This window comes from Pagrus major, chromosome 10 (assembly GCF_040436345.1).
Source record: "Pagrus major chromosome 10, Pma_NU_1.0".
Lineage (NCBI taxonomy): Eukaryota > Metazoa > Chordata > Actinopteri > Spariformes > Sparidae > Pagrus > Pagrus major.
The window spans coordinates 15,016,911-15,038,381 of NC_133224.1; the positions used below are offsets into that span (position 1 = coordinate 15,016,911).

General features: G+C 42.2%; 1 protein-coding gene across 3 annotated transcripts; it reads right to left on the bottom strand.

The window, feature by feature from the left end:
- Nucleotides 1-897: 897 nt before the first annotated feature.
- Nucleotides 898-21,471, bottom strand: LOC141003934 (schwannomin-interacting protein 1). Of its 3 annotated transcripts, none has more exons than XM_073475415.1 (7): nt 21,317-21,471; nt 18,343-18,602; nt 15,877-16,001; nt 11,482-11,599; nt 11,207-11,332; nt 5,097-5,214; nt 898-4,918 (listed from the first exon to the last, which is right to left on the bottom strand). In XM_073475415.1, the coding sequence occupies exons 2-7, from the start codon at nt 18,598-18,600 to the stop codon at nt 4,818-4,820; spliced, it is 846 nt and encodes a 281-aa protein (XP_073331516.1). In that variant the 5' UTR covers nt 18,601-18,602; nt 21,317-21,471; the 3' UTR covers nt 898-4,817. The 3 variants fall into 3 exon arrangements, with proteins under 3 accessions (XP_073331516.1, XP_073331517.1, XP_073331519.1); XM_073475416.1 differs by having other exon boundaries at nt 21,154-21,471; XM_073475418.1 differs by lacking the exon at nt 21,317-21,471 and having other exon boundaries at nt 18,343-19,565.

Sequence of the window (21,471 nt, forward strand, 5' to 3'; positions counted from 1 at the left end):
GTGTGTGTGTGTGTGTGTGTGTGAAGAGAGAGAGAGAGAGAGAGAGAGAGAGAGAGAGAGAGAGAGAGAGAGAGAGAGAGGCTTTCTCTTTTCACCTGCTGAACTGAGCTGGATGTTTTGCAATGGAGGCTGGTCACTCTGAGAACACAGACACGTGAATAGATCCCACCAATGCATGTACATTTGTGTACTTTTGAATCACTTCCTTCAGTCCCTGTACATTAACAGTGATAATAATAATAATAATAATAATAATAATAATGATAATAATAATAATAATAATACTAAGAAGAAGAAGAAGAAGAAGAAGAAGAAGAAGAAGAAAGTAAATTCTAGCTCTAGAAAACTACCAAGGGGTCTTCTAAAGTTAATTTTTGAGTCTCATTCCCATCTCGTCAAATACTGATGATCTACAATCCCAAAGCGTCAGTGTTTGGCGAGTTGGGAATAAGACTCAAAAATCAACTTGTCTTACAAATAGGACCTTTAGGTAAATATTATTCTGATATATTATTATTATAAATATTATTCCAGCTACCAGCAGGAAATGACAGGAGGTCATACAGGAATCGTCTGAATGTCAGGCTATTATTCCACTTTTATCAATCATGAACAATAATATGGGAAGCAATTAATAAAAATGGATCCAAGTTGACTTAAAGTGAAATATAGGTCAGTGCGATAGCATCAGCAAACTCTTGTTTATTTTGCCTACATAAATCATATATACAGTGGGATCAAAAAGTCTGAGACCACTAGTTAATAGTCACCTTTATTTTGCATTTGTTTTGTAATTAATACTATTATTTTTTATTATAAATGATAACATCAGCAATACAATTTGAGTGAAAAGTTGAATCTTTAAAAAAGGAAATAAGATATTTCAGAATATTTCAGTATTAGGTATTTCTCCATTTTTCTTTAATGACAGCATGTACTGAGCTGGCATGGACTACACAAGTTTGTGCTAACCTGATGGCTCATGTTATTCCAGCATGATTTGACAATGTTCCACAAAGCTTCTTGTGATGTCACTGAATGTTTGACTTTCTCACTCTTCAAGTGCCCCCATAAATGTTGAATGGGTTGAGGTCAGGTGACTGTGGAGGAAAGTCCATGACAGTCAGGACTCTTTGGTCTTCAGGTAGTTCTTACAAAGCTTTGAGGTGTTTGGGCTCATTATCCTGCTGCAGTGTGAATCCTTCTCCACAAAGATCAAACCAGAGGCTGGAGCATGTCTCTGAACAATGGAGTGATACTTCCTCTTGGTCAGGGTGGAGTCAATTCTGTGCAGGTGTCCAAGTCCAGAGGAGGCTAAACAGACCCAGACTTGAATATTCCAGTTTTATTGTGTCTCTTCCTTCCAGGTGGGGGAGGGCGGTTTGAAGGGCATGGGCGATGGTGTCCTCTGTGCTCCTGTTAGTGAGTGCAGTATGCAAATTGCTGGGGGTCCAGGGTAGAAGGGAGCATAGTGCAGATGAAGGATTTAATCAGCCTCTCAACACATTTGCTGGCTATTGGGGTGAGGGCTATGGGTCCCAGTCATTGAGACTGACTACTTTCTGCTGTAAAATTAAATTGAGGAACATCTAATGATGTATTTTATATCTTAGAACAAAACATGTAAATATCTTAAGCCTGTGGTAACCACACCCCTTATTTTAGACATTTAACTGAAAACCAATAAAAAAAACTCTTAAGACTTTGAGACGAGCGAACTGGATGTGCTTACTGATTTCCGAGTTTCATTCACTCTCTGAATCACACCCCTACTCCACTGTATATACAGTATACTACCCCAACCCACAGAGACGCATACAAACACGGCAACATCTTATAAACACTACACACAACTAACATCACCTTGTTCTACTGTTTAATTTCCCCTTTATTGGTTTCTAACCAAAAAACATAAAAAAACAAAAAAAAAGCACTTTGGTTGGGATATTGACATCACCTACATAAACTGCATGAACTGTTTTCTGGGAAGATCATAGACCATAGCTACAACTGAAACAAAGTAGAAAACAAAGACAGATTGCTCAATTGATAAAATTAACACTTTCTGATCAGAAATCCCTTTAATATTGCAGTTTAAACCTAGAAAAGATGCTAAACACAACAACATATACAACAACATGTTAGAATTCCTCCAGTGTTGAAACTAGCCACTTTCTTGTTTCACTGTATCATCTGGATAATACTGCGCACATCTTATTCTCATTCTTAAAAAGGCACCATGTGGAGTTTTTTAGTTAACAAACTGGGTTTCTGTGTTGCTACAATCCAAAACACACTTTATGGTCTAAGACTAATGTTGAATGGACTTCCTTCCTCCTAAAACATTTGGAAAATGACTTGGTTTAAAAGGTAGCGGTGTTCTCTTCTTTGCCTTTGTTAGCTCATTGGGAGGATTCTTGGCATCTAACTGCCAATCAGTGGAGTACTGTGAAACCATCAGCAGAAATATTCATAACAGATTAGCGCTACTGTAGAAAAAAACAAAACAAAAAAAAAAACGTTTTAACTCAAATCTGGGATTAAAGTCAGAATTTTGAGAAAAGTCACAACTCAAAGATTTTTTTTCAGTGGCCCTAATTTTCTTCTGGACAAAATATTGCTCTATGGCATACCAGTGGTCAAGAAGTCCACAGGGTACTTTAAGGTAGAGAGGCTGAAATGAAGCCAACTTTCATCAACACTGGATGAATCCTTTCCATGAACACTCTGAAATGTGCATGTTAGCTTGCCAAACCCTCAAATATGATCAGTATTAGTGTCTATAGCAGTCTACTGATTTTAATGGTCTGATCAATCTCTTTTGCCTTAGCATTAGGCCTTAAAATAATACCATGATATTTTTAGGCTGCATCGTGATACATGATATACATCTCGATATTTTGAAATATCCTCAAAAGCACCTCATTAATGCTTGGATTAAGCCTCAAATGACAATATTTTTGACCAAATACCTTGATAATGCAACAATATTGTAGGGGTGACTATTGGTACTTTCACAAAACATTGACACAAAAAGATTTATGATAAAATATCATCAGTAATGTGGATATAATATCTAAGTGGGTAAAGACATGTATTAGAACAAGTAGAACAGTCTGGGAGTTCAGAAAATTGCATCACCGTCCTGTAATGCAACATTATGTCATATCACTATATAACGATATCCAAATTCCCAGACACTTTTCAGTCTCATATCACGATAACGATATATATCGTATACATATTGCACAGCCATACTTAATATAAACTAGAACCAGTGGCAAAATTCTAGTCTAGCTCTGTAAAAAATTGTATTGTATCTGCTCAACCATCCAGACATCTACAGTTCACCATGGATTGGTGTGAGTAAAGATATTTACACACAAAATTTGAGCTGAGTAAGACATATTAGTATTCAAATAAGGTAGTTCAATATTTTAGTTTCTACACTTTCTGCATTAGTTATTTCGGAGCTGTTCTGTCTTCATAAATTTCATTATCCACATTCCACACTCCACATTTCTTGTTCTTGTGCACGATGTGAGTCATCAGCACTGGCTGAGGAACCTGCAACAACAAATCCTGGCGGTTAGATGTGAGTGACAAGAAGGAAAACATCTTCTTTTCACTCACACAGACTGAATGGCTCTGTAAACAAAAAAATATGATCTAACCTTAAATTCACTAACATCTCCTCACTTCATTAAGATTGGCTGAACCCCCAAAAATATTTTTCTTTTGTTAAAGAAAAAACAGTGAGACCAAAAATAAAAATTCTGTCTTTTCAAATCAATCTGGGATCTCAGGGCTTGCAGAGACATGGATTGCAATCGACTAGCTGTATGGAGCCATTTTACGTTTATTTCAGTTGTTATGTTTAAAAACAAGTCTCCAGCTACTTCAGTTGTGTAGAAGAATGCTGCAATGCCATTTTGCTGTGAAGCTCCAAAAATGTTTTGTAGACCATGAAACTTTACCCAAGTTTCCACTGGCATGGGAGTGAGTAGATAATGACTAAATTTTAATTTTTGACTGACATTTTCCTTTACGAACCACTCAAATATCATCTGCACTGCTGAAGCTTTGAGACTCTGATGCTGATCAGATGTATAAGAAGAAAATTAAATACAAAACAGTGTACAACTGTACAATTTTGACTTGGACTTGATGTGCAAAATATATTCAACCAAATTCTTTACTTTTTTGCATCTGACTTTTGGTTTGGACCCAGTGGAGCGTCTTTTAGGATGGAGTGAAATGGTGGGAATTCTTGTTTCCAGTCTTGGTGCTAAGCTGAGGTTAGCATGGCCCACACCCTTATTTGCTGTTGACAAGGTGGAGATGTACAGATCATCTGATCTGATGAAGAGTGAGAAGGCAAAAGAGCACATTTCCCAAAAGATATTCCATTGAGGCCACCATCCACTGATTATTGTGTCCAGATCATCTGAGTAGCTTTGGGTACCATATGACTCTGACACTGGGACTGTGACCGCTTGACAAAGCTGGTTCTGTTTTATGCCAGTTTAAAACAGCTGCTGGTGGACACTGACTTTTGGTGAGACAGTTTCCCTTATAAATATACAACACAGACAACAACATAAAAAAAATACTGTACAACTGAAAGTCCAAGTACTGGAGTGACACTCTTCACAGTGATTGGCTGGTCAGACCAACAGTGGGAGGGACTGACTGAGATGTTTGCGGAGGACCGTCTGACTCACAACAATGTTCAAAAACTGTGACACTTCAAATGTTTGTGTGACATGACCCCTCCGAACTCAACTGGTGAAGTTCATACGGAAGCAATGGCAGGTTCAAAGTGATGTCAGATCCTGCACCTCCAGCAGCATGGCATCCTGCTCTGTCCTCAGCTGGTCTCGAACCTGGAGGCGACCCACTAGCTCCGAGCTCAGGTCTGATGTGGACAGATGAAAAGTTCAAAATGCAGTTTTACATTGAAAAGCAGCACAAAAGACGGGGGTGCATCTGAGGAAGAATGACATTCACATTTTTTTACATGCTGATTAGGATTGCAGCTCAGAGTGTTTACTGAATAACAATTTACAGAATAATTACTGTGTGTAAATGAGTACCTTGTATGGTCTTGCTTAGAGAAGTGGAAAGAGCATTCAGATCCTTAATACTGAAGTTCTGTAAATCACTGCGCTCCAGATGTCTTCTCTGGACGACAGGATCACTACAAGCTGCAGTCTGAGAGGAGAGGAGGGGAGAGGAGAGGTTTTGGTTTTCAAAGTCCCTTTATTTACAGTTTTCAGGAGAGACATGTCACTGTCACCTCATCATTTGAGGCTACAGCAGAAAAGTTTTAGAAATAAATAATTATTCCCCCCCCCCACAGAGCAGAGAACTCCGCTCACAGCCCAGGTCTGACTGAAAGCCAGAGTATTGTCCACCATTTTAAAATAAGCATGTTCGACATGCAGTCGGGCCTTCACCAATCCCTTCAAGACTGGCAGCAGCTCCACACTGCCGACGCCCCGAGCAAGGTTCCTGCGAGTCAGCCAGATGGCTAACTTAGCAGATGCACTCAGAAAGTTCACCAGGGTGTGCACAGTCTTTCTTTTTGCACAATAGTTTGGGCCAAAGATAAACAAAACAAAACTGAAATCCTCCCCCAGTCCCTCAATCCACCTTTTTAAACACTGGAACATTCCAGTAAGTCGAGGACACTCAACAAACAAATGTGCAAGTGTTTCTGTTTGTGTGCAGAAACCACACCCCTCCCCCAGCTCAGGATCAAGGTGCGCTCTGTATCGGTTTGTAGCTATCGCCCCATGTACAATCCTCTACTGGAGGTCTGCTGTCCGTTTTTCAACGGGCAGCTTGTACAGAGACCGCCAGCTGCCTTTCGGGGAAACATCTGGGCCAAAAAAACGAGTCCACCTCAACTCCTCCATCCCTGCCAGAGACTGCACGTTTAGGGTCTTGACGCTGATGTGATACAGTGCCTTCTTTCCCACAGCCTGAAACTTGTCCAGGTCAGGGGTTTCGAATGACAGCAGCTGACCTCCTCCCTCCTGCCACTCCCCCACAGCTGGGGTGATGAACAGAGAGGGAAAGCTGTATTCGCACTCCTCACCCCACTGATCACACAGCGTGCGATCTTCTGCAGTCTCTCACAGTTGTTGAGGCAGGGCAGCACAGACCTCCTCCACATCTTTATTGATCAGCCTGATAGAGGTGATGTTGCTGTTGTTCCTCAGATTGTCCACAGATGTCGCCGTCATCCTCATTAAATGGCCCAGTTTGGTGCAGCCAGCTCCTCTCAGATTGGCTCGCAGGCTGGCAGACTGCAGAGTTCGAGTGCTGATAAAGCCGTTGAAGAACAGAGGTTCCTCAAACAGCCACAGCCCCGGAGTCTCCTCAGTGTCACGCCTGATCTTAAACATCTGCCAAGCCTGCAGAACCGAGGTGTAAAAAGGAGCCAATCCACTTAGGTCCATTTCTTCAGGTTTTAAGAGGAACAGGTGTTTATCATAGTCCAGCCGTCCAGCTCTTCTCAGCAGCCAGCAAGCAGTGTCGCACCAGCTTGGGACACAGTCATAAAGAAGTTTTTGTGCTGCTCTGAGTCTGAAAGAGGCGATCTTAGACTGGACGCTGATCAGTCCCTGTCCCCCTTCAGCCACAGGTACGTAGAGGGCCGAAGCACGGATCCAGTGTTTCCCAGACCAAAAAAAGTCCAGGATGGCTCTTGGGATGTCCTCTATCAGGCCTCTCGGTGGTGTCAATGCTATGAGTTTGTGCCAGAGGGTCGAGGCAACCAAGTTATTGGCAACCAGAACTCTTCCCCTATATGACAACTGGGGTAGCAACCATTTCCATTTAGACAACCGAGCACATACTTTCTCCTTCACTCCCTCCCAATTCTTTTTCTGGAAGCCCTCTGTGCCCAAAAAGACTCCCAACACCTTCAATCCCTCTTTCCCCCATTCGAGTCCTCCAGGCAGACCTGGCACTGTGACCAACCTACAAAGCTTTGCTTTTTGCCCAATTCACCCGTGCAGACGATGCCTTTTCATATAGTGACAGGGTGTCCTTCAAAACCTGAACATCACCCTGGTTGGAGACAAAAATATTAAGATCGTCTGCATAGGCAGAAAGGGCAAGAAAACCACGCTCAGGCTTGAAAGTACCGGTCAGTGAGAGACCACTGAGTCGATCTCTCAGCCTGCATAGTAGAGGCTCGATAGCTAGGCTGTACAGCTGGCCCGAGATGGGACAACCCTGCCTTATCCCACGTTTCACAGGGATTGGTCGACTCAGCCCCGCCCCCACCTTCACCATATACTGTGCATCCCTGTACAACAAACTCACCCAAGCCAAAAAACGTGCAGAAAACAAATATGAGTGATCCACCCTGTCAAATGCTTTTTCCTGGTCGAACGAAACAATGCCAACGCTGACATTATCACCTTTGCACACATCTATTATGTCACAAATGAGAAAGATGTTGTCCATGATTGACCTGTCAGGAATACAGTAGGTCTGATCATGGTGTACAATTATGTCCAGAATGTCTTTAAGCCTGTTTGATAAGGCTCTGGAAAGCACCTTGTAGTCCGTACAAAGGAGAGCAACTGGCCTCCAGTTCTTCAGTAAGGCCAGGTCTCCTTTCTTTGGCAGCAGAGAAAGCACTGCACGCTGACAGGAAACCGGAAGAGATCCTGTTCTGAAACTCTCTAACAGAACACAGTGCAGATCAGGTCCAAGAATATTCCAAAAGTGTTTAAAAAAGTCAGTGGAGAGCCCATCGATCCCTGGTGCCCGTCCCGATGCCATCTGGTTGACCGTAACCGTAAGTTCCTCCAAAGTCAGCTCAAAGTCCAGAGCAGCTTTCTCTCCCTCACTGAGCTGTGGAAGCCCTTCCAGGAGCTCCTCACAGCCCTCCATGATGCATTGCTCTGCCCCGAAGAGATTTGTGTAGAAGTCCATTGCATGGCTCCTCATCTCATCTGGGCTGGTGGTCACTCTTCCTCCTGGCAGCTCAAGGCAGGTCATCTGTTTCCTCTGTGCCACCAACCTCTCCAGGTTGAAAAAGAAAGAGGTTGGGGCATCCATGTCCTTCAGCTGAAGGAAACGAGACCTTACGAGAGCCCCCCCTCACTCTCTCCTGTAGGAAGGAGCTCAAAGCCAGCCTCTTCTCCTTCAGCAGATGGCCTTGGTTGGATCGGAGTCTCCCTGTAACTCCTCTTCCATGCTCTTTATGTTTGCCTCAAGTTCCGAACTGTTGCTTTAATCTTAACAGTTGAATGGGAGGTGTACTGCTGGCAAAAGACACAGATCTGTGCCTTACCCACCTCCCACCACAGCTTCAGAGAACTGAAGTTAGCTTTCTGAAGTCTCCACCTTTGCCACAAACACTGAAAATGCTGGCAAAAAGTGATGTCCTGCAGGAGCTTGTTGTTAAAAAACCAGTAGGACTTAACCCTTTCACCTGGCGAGATGTTCAAAAGTAAGTTGACAAAATGGTGGTCAGTGAACCCAACTGGGTATATGTGGCAGTGAATTAGTCTGGAGCTTAGGTTTTGGGAAATGTAGATCCTGTCTAGTCGTGCAGCACTGACCCTGTTGTTACTGACCCTCACCCATGTGTATTGTCTGGACTGTGGATGTTTTACCCTCCATGTGTCTAATAGATCCAGATGTGTAATGATGTTATTTAGGCTTTGGGCTGACTGAGGATGAGGCTCCTCACTTGTTCTGTCTACACTGAAATCCAATGTGCAGTTAAAATCTCCACCGATGATGAGCTGGTCCTGCTGGTAGTTTCTCAGCTCATTTTTCATCAGGTTGAAGAAACTTACCCTCTCTGCTCCATGGTTTGGAGCATAAACACTGACAAAGCAAAACACGTTGTTGTGTATTTCTGCCTGTACAATGAGCAGCCGGCCTTTCACAACTTCAGTGGAGGATAACTGTTGCATTTGCTAATGTTCTAAACAAAACAGCTACTCCTGCACTGAAGTTGGTGCCATGACTGAGGACACATGGACCCTGCCACCATAAGTTCCAGTCTATTTTGTTTGCTTGATTTGAATGCGTCTCCTGCAGGAACAACACATCTATCTTTTATAATGTGGAAACTTCAGAAATCAGAGCCATCTTTCGTCCGTCTCTCCCCCCACTGATGTTAAGAGACCCTATTTTTAGGCTCTGCATGAAGAGGTTTGAGAAAAGACAGGAAAAAGCTAGCAGAGAACAGTGGAAAGAGAAAACCACCATGTGATGATTCATGATCTTGTATCACTTTCTGGTCCTTCTTCTGACCATTTTGCCTTTTGTTGCTTTCCTCAAAGTTGTTAAATGTTTTTTGAGGCGAAAGCGTTTTTTCTCATCCAAAAGGTCAAAGCCGACCAATCTTTTCAGGGCATCAACCGATTTAATGAATTTATCAGTGTCACTGAAATAATCACTCACTCTTACAGATTTTTTAAAGGTTTCATCCAGGAACTGATTTATCTCTTCCAGAGAGTAGAGGTCTGTGGCTTTAGTGGATGTTTCACCTACAGAGATGGTATCAGAGATGGTATCTGACTCAGAGTCAAACTCCATATCATCTCCCTCCCCTGACACCTGGCTGCTGAACAAACCCAGTCCCTCTCCAGTGATCTCACTGTTGTGTGTGTCTGTAAAGCTTGTGGATGCTTCTTCCTCAACATGTTCTGCCTGGGCTTCAGCAGCTGCGCACTGAGAGCTGCACAGGCTCTCTGCAGCCACAGAAGCCTGCCGGCTCTCAGGCTGGCTCGCTTCCTCTCGGTCCGTTTCATTGGACTGTTCACCAGCAGGGCCAGCTTTGCCCACCACACCGTCGTTGGCACCGGCCTCGGGTCCGCTGGGCAGGACTGCAGCACCCCCGGCTGCGACACCGCGCACAGCACCGCCACCGGCCACGGACCTGGCGGCCCTGTCCCGATCTGTGCCACCCACCGCATCGGTGCCGTGAGCTGCCGACTGCTGTTTGTGTGGACAGGTGTAGCGTTTATGTCCCACATCTCCACATTCACTTAATCTGTCCTGAGCTGGCATACACCATGTATGAGCCGTCACCATGTTTGACTCTGAAGGAGACCTCAAGTGTCTGTGTGGGCGAGTCCAGGAACATAAACACCTGCCGCCTCAGGGACTGGACGTGTTTCAGTTTGGGGTCTTTACACCCCAAACTCAACATTTTAAAACCGCTAGCAACCTTCCCGAACCTCCGCAGCTCATTCTCCAGCAGCTCGTTGGGAATGAACGGTGGGACACCGGATACGGTGGTCCGTGTGGAGGGAGCGGACAGCGGGAACACCTGCACAAACAGATCTCTGACAAACACTCCGCTCTGTACCAGCTGATGAACCAGAGACTCGTCTTTAACGAACACAACCACTGCTTTGTGCATCCGCGATGCAAAGCAGAGTTTGTCCTGTCCCACCTCCTCACCAGCAGCCAGCAGAACCTCCTCCACACTAACGCTACTATCCGGCGGGACTATCCTCACTCCCTGCCGGATAGACGGAGGTGGCGTCTCGGCAGACGCCATCCCTCCAAAAACCACCAGACAAACCACCGATCAGTCGATCAACACTCAGTAGAAGTATCAGAAACCTTACCTGATCATGCACATAGGACAGGTGAGAACAGGATAAACAGGGATAAACTCACACATCCACCACCACCAACCACTCATGCTCACCGGAAACGGAAACCGGAAGGGAAGGAGAGGAGAGGAGAGGAGAGACGGGGAGGGAGAGGAGAGGAGAGGAGAGGAGAGACGGGGAGAGGAGAGGAGAGACGAGGAGAGGAGAGGAGAGACGAGGAGAGGAGAGGAGAGGAGAGACGAGGAGAGGAGAGGAGAGACGGGGAGAGGGAGGAGAGGAGAGACGGGGAGAGAGAGGAGAGGAGAGGAGAGGAGAGGAGAGGAGAGACGAGGAGAGGAGAGGAGAGGAGAGACGGGGAGAGGAGAGGAGAGGAGAGGAGAGACGGGGAGAGGGAGGAGAGGAGAGACGGGGAGAGGAGAGACGAGGAGAGGAGAGGAGAGGAGAGACGAGGAGAGAAGAGGAGAGAAGAGGAGAAGAGAGACGGGGAGAGGAGAGGAGAGGAGAGGAGAGGAGAGGAGAGGAGAGGCGAGGCGAGGCGAGCTGTGATAAACTATATTTTGGAGTAAAAGTCACTGTAGTAGGATTAGATAGTTGACCCTCACCAGAGTTTTGTGGTCTGTTCTCAGTCTGTCTCGTAGGTTCCTCAAAGTGTTCCTGAAGCCTCTGGATTTTGGTTTCTCCGGCTTGGCAGGAGGCTGAGGATTCTTATGGACCTGAACAGTCCCTCTCTTCATCAGCAGTGATTGACAACAGTGTGGAAGAACATGGAGAAGATATACTGTACATTATACTAACAGGACAAGTCTGTGGCACTGTAGATACTTCTCATACTCTACTTCCTTTTAGAGTTAACTCAGCTTGTGTTAGGGGTACTTACTCGTGTGTTGCTGCTTTCCTTCTTGCTGATCTCTCCCTTCTTCTTCTCCTCCTCTTCCTCCTCCTCACTTTCACTGTTGTTGATGAAGCAGAGCTGAAGATTCATCTGTGTCTGCAGGCTAGAAGATACACGACATACTTCAAAAGAAGAAACCAGCACTCCAAAACGACACAGCTAGCTCACCATAAGCCTGCAGCTGCACTTCCAGACACTGTGTCTGTTCCTGTGTGCATGAAGACTGGAAGACCTGACTGGAGAAAACACCAACAGTATCTGAGATGTTGGGTTTATTGTGTTTTTCAGAGATCCTTTGGTATATGAAGAGGGTTTACTCAGGACAGATTTGAGAAACCGAACTTTGTGACAGACCAAATTCTATTTTTGTTGTTTATTGTTGAATCACTGAAGGGTGGTGTTTTTTGTTGAACTCTGGAATCTTTATTTTTGGCAAATACTATTTGAACTTATCTAACCCTAACCTGCAAAAAGCCACCAGGTTAAACTCAAGCAGTTGTTGTAAAACACCCCTCTCTTTTAAAAGGTGCACCCAGTAGTTTTGGGGAAGACATTTTAATCAGAAGAGAAAGATCTTCATTGACTGATTTCTGCCTACACAAACTAAATCAACTGTCTTCATTTTTGTGACTGAATAAACCGGATAAACAAACTGACCTTAAAAGGACAACACAATTTATACTGTTTTACTTTGTTTATATGTGGCGGACCCTGCCACCTGTAGCTTCAAACAGTGTTCTGGGAACTTTATTCCACTCCAAGAGCAGCTTGTTTATTCACTTATGAAAAAAAAAAAAAAAAAATTTTTAAAGTTTGTATAATTACAAATTAATATTTTTATTGTAAATACTAAAATTCTGAGTTTGAAATTCTTCTCCAAAACTACATTGTGCACCTTTAAAGAAGAATATGAAAATGCAAATGATAGCTGTCAGGTCATAAAACCAATGATGTGTTGATCTTTATAAATCTAGATAGTCTAGTCAAACAATGGTACAAAAGTGTATACTGGAGGCTCTGGTTAGCCCACACGAAATAACAGCAACTAACATTGTCATCTATAGAAATCTGAACAATCCCTAAAAATACAAGTGTAGGGAGAGTCTGTAACTTTAATTGTAACAAAAAAAGAAAAAAAAGGTAGAAAAAGAACAGTTATTATCAACTATCATTAATATTATCATATGTTTATTATTGACACAATATCAATATTTCATTTTTTAATATCACGGTTATTGTGAATATCGCAATATTGCGACACCCCTACTGGAGGCCTGTACACAATGAATATAGTCCTGTACGTGTTTGGTCCCAGCTGCTGTTTTGCCTCTGACAAGAAATAAGTTCTGATTGTAGTGAAGTAGCAGCTTTAGACCAAGACGTGACTTAATTGTAGTGATGGCTGGATGAAGCGTTATTAGATTTGAACACAGCACAGTGACATCTGGTAGCTTTCAAAACTTATAGCAGGTCTTCAAGACTGGAGCCGAAGCACAGCCACACCTTGCTGATTTAACCCTATTGAGTCTGTCTATTCATTGGTGAACATGTTTTATTAAGAGTAAATTTACTTTATTAATATAATATTATGTAGAGAAAACATGTTGAAAGGCTTTATTATTATTAATAATTTCAGTGATTTACAAGCATACATAGACTGTCAATGAAAAAGGCCAAAAAATTAGTTGACTAATATCACTTAACATGTACACAGACTATGACAGTGTTATTTCTGCTGCGTTTGTATATAAATATAGATAGTATATTCTTTATAACCCAGAATTGTTCTATAATAATATTATGAGTGAGTATTAGTAAAGATTTGAACATTTTATAGGTTCTTATGTCATTTTGGGTTCCTGGAAGGTTCAATGATTTAGATTTTCATTCTCCATTCTATTTGCAACATGTCACAGTAAAATAATTGGCAAATGCATTGTTCAAAAAGTCTTAATATAAAATATTTTTGCTGACATGAAACATGAATGGAACTTATTGGTGTAGTGTACAGTGCCACTGTGGACTGATGCATTTGAGTTTACGGCTTCTATTTATTTAACATTTCATGAGTCACAATGTGGTGTGACTGGACAATTATATTCATTAAATTAGCCCCTTACTTTTACATTTTACAGATAAAAATGTTTGTTCACTGGAAAAAAATAGATAAATAATAAATAAATAAATAAAATAATAAAGAAATCTGTCAAAGGAACCACTGAAAATTGTGTCCTATACCTCACTGAAATGCTGCTTTCTACAGGACTGTGTCTTATATAGTATGAGTAGGGGGACAACATGGTAAGACTGAGTTTTTGCAGTGTAATACTTGTATATGTCTTACTAGTGTACAGAGACATATTTTGCAATTATTCTGCTCTCTTCTTAAACCACTAATGTCCCAACATTATTTAGCTGCAAAACTTTCACAATTCTCAAACTGAATGAAACTCTCCCTGAAGCAGCAATAACAGTCAAAGCTTTGCGAACCTCACAGGTGTGAAACAAGCGTCAAAGCTTCGGTATTATCCACCAAATATCTACTCTGTTGATCCCTACAAACTGAGCAAATAACGTTCCCTTGATTTTGCTAGTGGTTGGTCTCTCACAACAAACATCAGATGGCCCACTACACTGGGCTTCCACATGAATGTACAGGGAGAATTACATCTATATGTATATATATTTATATACGTTGACTGCACTTATTTATGTACGTTGCGTTATGTACATGACGTAACATAGCTACATAGTTAAAATAACACACCGTTGACCTTTGGTTTCACACTGGACATGAATAGCTGTCTCCTAAATGAAAGCTCGTACTTGTTTGACCCATCTCGACCACCCATCCCCGACCTCCTCCTTATATGGTCTTTTCACTCTTTGTACTACTTCTCCTCACTTCCTTCACTGCTGTAGTAATTAGTACAGTCACTAGAGATCACCACTTAACAACAAATGTAAATATGGCTCATAATAAGCTGCGTTTGTTTTCAACCTATATGGTCATTTTTCTGATGAGGATGGACTCGATCTTTGGTCATCAAACCACTTCCACACGCCATCCACCATGGAGCGGGTAGCAATGTTACTTTCGCTTTCATCCATGCTTGTTGCTGTGTGTAATGGAATGACATGATTACGTCACCCTTCAACAAGTCAAGTTTTATTATATTGCACCACTATTATTGTGAAAAATATGATATAGCAAAACCCTAGTATCAGATCAGCAGTTAGAGTAACTCACCCACTTTACTCAAACTAGGCTGTGCTTGAACTTATAGACAGCTGATACAGGCTGCAGATACTTCACTAAAGTAAAAGTAAAGTAAATTTCAAATCACCTGAGGGTGCACTCACACTAGGCCATCCGTACCATGCCAAAGCACGTTTTACCCCCAAAGTCCAGTTTGTTTGACTAGTGTGAGCTCAAGCACAGTACACTTCCTTGGCCCTGGCAGGGTTGGAAGAGGTGTGCTTCGGCACGGTACGGTTGCTCATGCACGAGCACAAGCATGGGTGCGTAACGTGAACATGAAATATAATCATGTGTATTATGCTGCCTTGCATAATCAACAATTCCAGGAATGTGAGAGCCGTCTGTGACCAAAACCACACAAAATAAGCCACTACAAAGTCAGTAAAGTCAGTCTCTCCGTGTTGTTCTCCGTTGTGCTGCGACCGCGCTACGACGTGATGACGTATGTACAAGAGGAAACCGGCCCGGTTGGGTCGGAGCAATGTGAGTGCAGGCCAGCAGAGGACTGGGAAGGAGGGACAATCGTGCTTCAGCACAGTATGGAGCAAGTGCGCCCTAAGGGAGAGCTATAACCAGCAAATTTCCTCCTTCAGAATACTGTTTTCCATCATCCTGCTTATCCTTTGCAGGGTATCGGGAGCTGGAGGAGTTATTCTGGACTGGTCACCTGTCTACAACAAAACTGACACATAAAGACAGACAACCAGTTCATCACAATTTCACCTACTGGCCATTCAGAGTCACCAGTTAACCTAACCTGCAGCTTTGTTGTCCTTAATCTTAGCTGTTATGTCCTGTCCTGTGTAAATACAATAGCAATGAAAATTTGGGAAAATTGAGACATGTTGACTTTTTCATTGAAGTCTTTTTAATATTTTCTTCCTCGATTCTTCGGAATTACCCTTTTCTCCCCCCAGACACAATTTTTACCTACATTGTGTGAAATAAAGCAACCAGTCATTCTCTCTCTTAAGACCGTTAGTTCTGTAGATGGCAAATCAAATCCAGATTAATACTTGGTTTTCTTGGTGTGTGTGTGTGTGTGTGTGTGTGTGTGTGTGTGTGTGTGTGTGTGTGTGTGTGTGTGTGTGTGTGTGTGTGTGTGTGTGCGCACATACCGGGAGGTGAGTGCCAGCACGTGGCTGTTGCAGGCGTCGTCTCCATCCTCCCAGCTCTCTGCTCTCCTCCCTCTCTCCTCAGCCCAGCTCACTGGAGCTTTGACTTGGTCCAGAGAAACTCCATTCTGAAAAACATACCACCTGTGTTACACAGGTTATACGCAGACACAGCAGATTGGGACAGTAATATAAATATATTTTTCATTGATGTGATTGCTATGTGCTTGTCTAACTTCTTTAAAATGACTATACTGTAACAGCCTGCTGAATTTAGCCCCTTTCACACATGCACCGTCACTCTCAATTTATCCAGAGTTACTATATGAGCAGCTGTATGTGTGAATACAAATGTCTGCATTATTTGCCCCAGACTTTACCCTGCCAGCTCCCTAGACCTAAGTCTGACTGAGCCCCATGTGTGAATAGAGCAGACAGTTGTCCAGAGTGAGCAAGAGGGCGTGTCAAAGACATGTAATCTTCCATGTTAGTGCTGGTTTAATCAGCTGTAACACATACTCAAATGAAGACCGGGACATGCGAAAATGGCATTTAAACTTCAAAGTTCTGCAAAAAATTCTCCCAAAATATTTCCCTGCTCCATCTCTCACACTTTCATATGGCATGTTCACATTGCCACTGGACACAGATGCTGCAGGTTTCTTTCTACGGTGGGATCTTTCTGCACGGAGTGTAGCTGCTTCGTACCGCTTCTCTGCTTGCCGGAATATTACTTTCCACTCTTTCGTAGATATTGCTGATACGTCCAAATACATGTAGTATTGATATCAACGTGAAAACAGTGATCACTTTGGAGAAGTCTGTAGCGTCCTCCCAGGCACCGCCCCACACCCAAACCATACGGAGTATTTTCTACATGTGTGAACACGTCTGAAAGGACAATCTCCTGTCGTGTAATCTAATTCTCTGGATGTTGTCTTGAGTTCATATGTTAAAGGGGCTTTGATTAGCTGAGGTTAGTGTTGCTTTATACTGAGAAAACAGATCTTTTTTTTAAGGCCTTTATGGCTTTATGAACAGGACAGGTCAGAGATGTCAAACTTATTCCTCCGTCTGCCCACAGCCCCTCTGTCCTCCTTGCTCTGCTGTCCTCAATAAGGTTGAACCCGTACCCGTCACTCATATTAAAGACATTGGGCTCTATCTTATGCTTGGCTCAAAGCGGTGCACAGCAGCACAAGTGTCATTGCTAGTTTCAGATCAACGCAGTTTTCATTTTCACGTCTAGCGCCCACATTGTGTAAATAGCAAATGTACCTGCGCCCACCTGTGTGCTCCTGGGCGTGTTGGTCTGACAATAAGGTGTGGTCAGGTGCACTGATGGTGGGTTGCTGTCTAGAGGCAGCGGAAAGTGGCAGCGCCATAGACCAACAAAAAGCTGGTCTAAAGTCAAGGTGCAGTCTGTTTCCTGATAATTAAAGGATGCATTAGACGCTCCTACACAGGCGTGTTCACACCGTTCATACACTCTGATTTTAGGATTTGACAGGCTGCTTTCAGTTATTTTAAACATTTCCATGAACGCAGTCATGTACTGTCACAAATATCGTGGCACATTTAATCAGCAAAAGCTGAAAGGAAACGAGTCAGGAGTTTTAAACAATCACTCAAGATGTTTATCATCTGTCCGTGCACAAATGCACATGTAAATGTAGATATCCACGTATGGTTTCTGCTGCTGGAGGATCGCTGCAGGCAATGTCATTAATACTTTCCTCATTGAGGATGTATTTCACCCTCTCATCCCATCCGTCATTGATCAGGATGATCAGACAGCTGATGATATACGCCCATAGTCTTATACGAAAAGTCAACAACGTGCCCACAGGATATTATTCTTACATTCCTACTAAAGGACATGTTCGACACTGTAGATCCTACAGTTTCACTCATCCTAAACAATAGTATAGATAATGGCTATTTCTTAGTGTGTAGTAGTACACACTATTATTAAAAAACCCAATCTTGATGCAGTCGTATAAAATAATTTCTGGCCTATTTCTAAGTTGTTGTGTTTATCTAGGGAGAAATATCAGTGCACCTCACAGCAGAGTCAGCTCCTCTTCAAGTCTCCAACAACCAATGTTGTCTCTGTGCCATACTTACTTTGCTAGATACAGTTGACGATTCTATTCTGCAAATTGTCTCAAACATCAAGGTGGCATCGAGGGTGTTAAGTTGTCGGCCTCTTAACTAACTTTTTCTGTCAAAAGTTGAATCCTCTTCTCCTGCAGAGTACCCCAAGGCTCCATCTTAGGACCCAAGTTATTCACCTTACACATGCTTCCACAAGGATCTATCTTTCAAAGATACAATATCTCCTCACACTGCTACACAGTTAAAATGCAGTAATACATTGTCTCAGTAATACAGTCCTCACAGAAGAAACTAAGTGTTCCCAGCCCAAGACTTCACATAATACTCCCCTTTCCCAGACTATGAACCCACCTTTGCCTTCTTCTCTTTCTTCTCCTCTTCTTGCTTCTCCAATTCAGCAATGCGCAGGCTCAGTGCTTCCCAGTGCATGATGGGAAGGCCCAGATTGTCCTCGCCGTAACGTTCCTGCCACACAAGCGCTGCACTCTCAGAACCTTCATCCTCCTCCTCTTCATTGTCAGTGTCGTCATCACTCCTCGTGTCGTCTTCTGCTTCGTTACTCTCTTTCTCCTCTCGCTGCTGCCTCTGTCTCTCCTTCTCTCCCTCCATCTCTGCAGGGGTGGCAGTGGCAGGATAAAGGTTTAACTCTTACGTGTCTGGGACAGGGAGGTTATAAATAATTTGTCTGATGCTTGAAGTGTTGAATTATTTTAAGACTGTAATGATTTAGAATTAGGAATGAAAAGAAAACTAGATGTTAGCAGGCAGTCTAAAATAAGGACTTTAGCCACTATTAAAGACACTGAGGCCATGATCTGTGTATTTGCTCTGGGACTTTGGGTTTTTAGCAACCTTGGGGGACCTTTGAATTCTACAATTATTCAACTGATAACATTTAAATGTCACAGCCATTAGTGAAATAAAAAAGATACAAAAGGCTCCAGTATTTATCTGGCAGATTATTTCTTTAACTTAGCCCTTGTTTGTGCCGCTCATGTATTACTGCTCCATCCAAAAATCCGGACATGATTTTTTTTTCTGCTATAAAGTAATAATAAAAAAAAGGATTTCCAACCTGTTTTCCAAGTAGTGATTATTGTATCACTATTATCTTGTCATATGACACAAGAAAATATACGTGCATACACACACACATCGTTTTGATGAAAATATAACATGACAATCTAACAATCAATATGGACAATTAGAACTAATAAAACTCTAACTTTAGTTCAGATTGAACATACCTGGGTCTGTATTCGTAAAGCTTCCTAGTACTGTGAGTCACTCCTAGTGATGAAAATTATTAGAACTATGGTGTTTTCTAAAAATGTTTGCTTAAAATTAAGACTAGATGCTGGTAGAAAGAAAAAAAGTTATTCACGAAACATCTTAGCCCCTAAGAGAGAGTGCCTGAGGTAACACATCTGTTAGGAGTAGGGAGGAGGAAATGTTAGGGTTAATGGAGAAAATGGTGCAAAGACAATGAGGAAGAAGAAATATTGCCGGACCCAATGCAATGGCACCAAAATTAAAGTGATCACAACACTAAGATAGTAAGTGATTTTACAGATAACTGTAAAAATGTAAAAAATAAAACAAAATAAAATAAAATGCAAAAGTAATTTCTGTAGCAACATCCCATCAACAGGGTGATCACATATCACACAAATAATTTCAGTGCCAAAAAATCCTTACTGGTGCGCTCCTTTAAAAAAACAATAATATCAAATGGATTAAGTGGGCCTACCAAAATGACTAGCATGGTAGCAACTATCAAAATGTGAACAGGTTACTGCACATGTAGGCCTGTGTTTTCCAACATTTTGTAGGCTTCTTTTTAAGTATCGCTTATAATTTATTCAACAGAGATATTCATCACAAAATATATTCAGCTTTACACCATGTCTTCAACAGGGTCAACCATGTCTCCTCACTAAAATAAAAGTTTCTGTCCTTTCCTCGCTCAGAGAAGAAGTTTCCTAAATCACTCCTAAGCTAAGACTCATTGCAAGATTTTTTTGGCTAAGCTAGGAGCTCCCTGAGATAATTCTCAGAATGTCTGTGAATGCAGCCTCTGATTTCTAGCTGCCATATGTGTTTTGTTTAGATTAGAAAAGAGTAGGATACTCATCTTGGGAAACAGATTACCAATATGTTTTACCACAGAAGACAAGATCATGTTTGTTATCCACAGGGCTGATTTCTTACACAGCTTGGACTGGTGGGCCTAACTTTTTCATTTTCACCAGCGCTTAATTGCACCCAATAGCACATTTTAATTTCATTTCATAACTTATCATATAAATCATTGTTAATATTCATAAACGTGCAGATAAATGTTTTTCAAAAATATGGTTACAAAGTGTTGAAGGGCTTGCAAACCCAAATATTATTGGGGTATTACATTAACTGATAGAAAAGTTTACAATGTAATCCACAGATACATACATTTTGAATCTGACCTGCTAAATTTCAGGCGGTGCAACCAATGAAAATGTTGCACTTGACAGATTTTTGGGTGTATGTGTGACCAAAACAGTCACACCCTTGTGCCCTTATCCAGGCGGTCAAAAGAATCCAGTCATACCTTCAGAGCAGCAGCAGGGGTTGTTCAACCACCTTGGTTTCTCTAAACATATTTATTTCTCAAAAGAACCAATGTCTGTGTCTCGACTGTAACTGTAAAACATAAAAAGGCATAAAACTAGGGGTTGTTTTCAAACAGCATGTTGATCTTCATGTAGTGAAATAAAAGTTACAAAAGATATGATGGTTTAAACAAACCTCAGTACTCTTTAAGTACTTACCAAGAGGTGTTTATAACACAGAATACTTACAGTAACATCTCAGGTACAGAGAGCTGACTGTGCTGTCACATTATTAATGTGCTCATATTTACTGATCACTGAGTTTTTTTTTACAATATTCAATTAAAATAAAGTGCTTGTATGTTTGCTTGTGTTTAGACAATGTTTAAAATTTGAGAACTTAGCTACTTTTGTTAAACAGAAAACACAGAGAACACAGATTATAAAAGGTGGGGGGGGGGGGGGGGGAGTTTAGCCTATTTGAAAACTGAGTAAATCTCCGGCCTGTCTGACCACAGAGACGACAAAGTTTCACACCGAACTGTGTTTGGTGGATAAAAGAGTGACTTACCACTTTGACCGAAGTATAACACAGCTCTACTGCTCTCGTTGTCACAGAAATAGTTGTGAGACTTGCCACATATTTAGCTCAGCTCCTTCCTCAGCTCCTCCTGGTTATCTTCCCCCTTCCTCTGTTTTCCATCAGGAGGTTCACTCCCAGTATTCTTACTCACCCAGCACAAAGAAGCGCAGAATATATCCACAGGCGCCGTTCAGGTCTCACTCGTCTGAGTCTGCATTCTTACTTAAAGCTGTGCCCTGCTGGTTTCATCTGTTTCACTGTGCTCCTGCCATGTGTCCTCTCACTTCGGGTCCAAACACACAGACA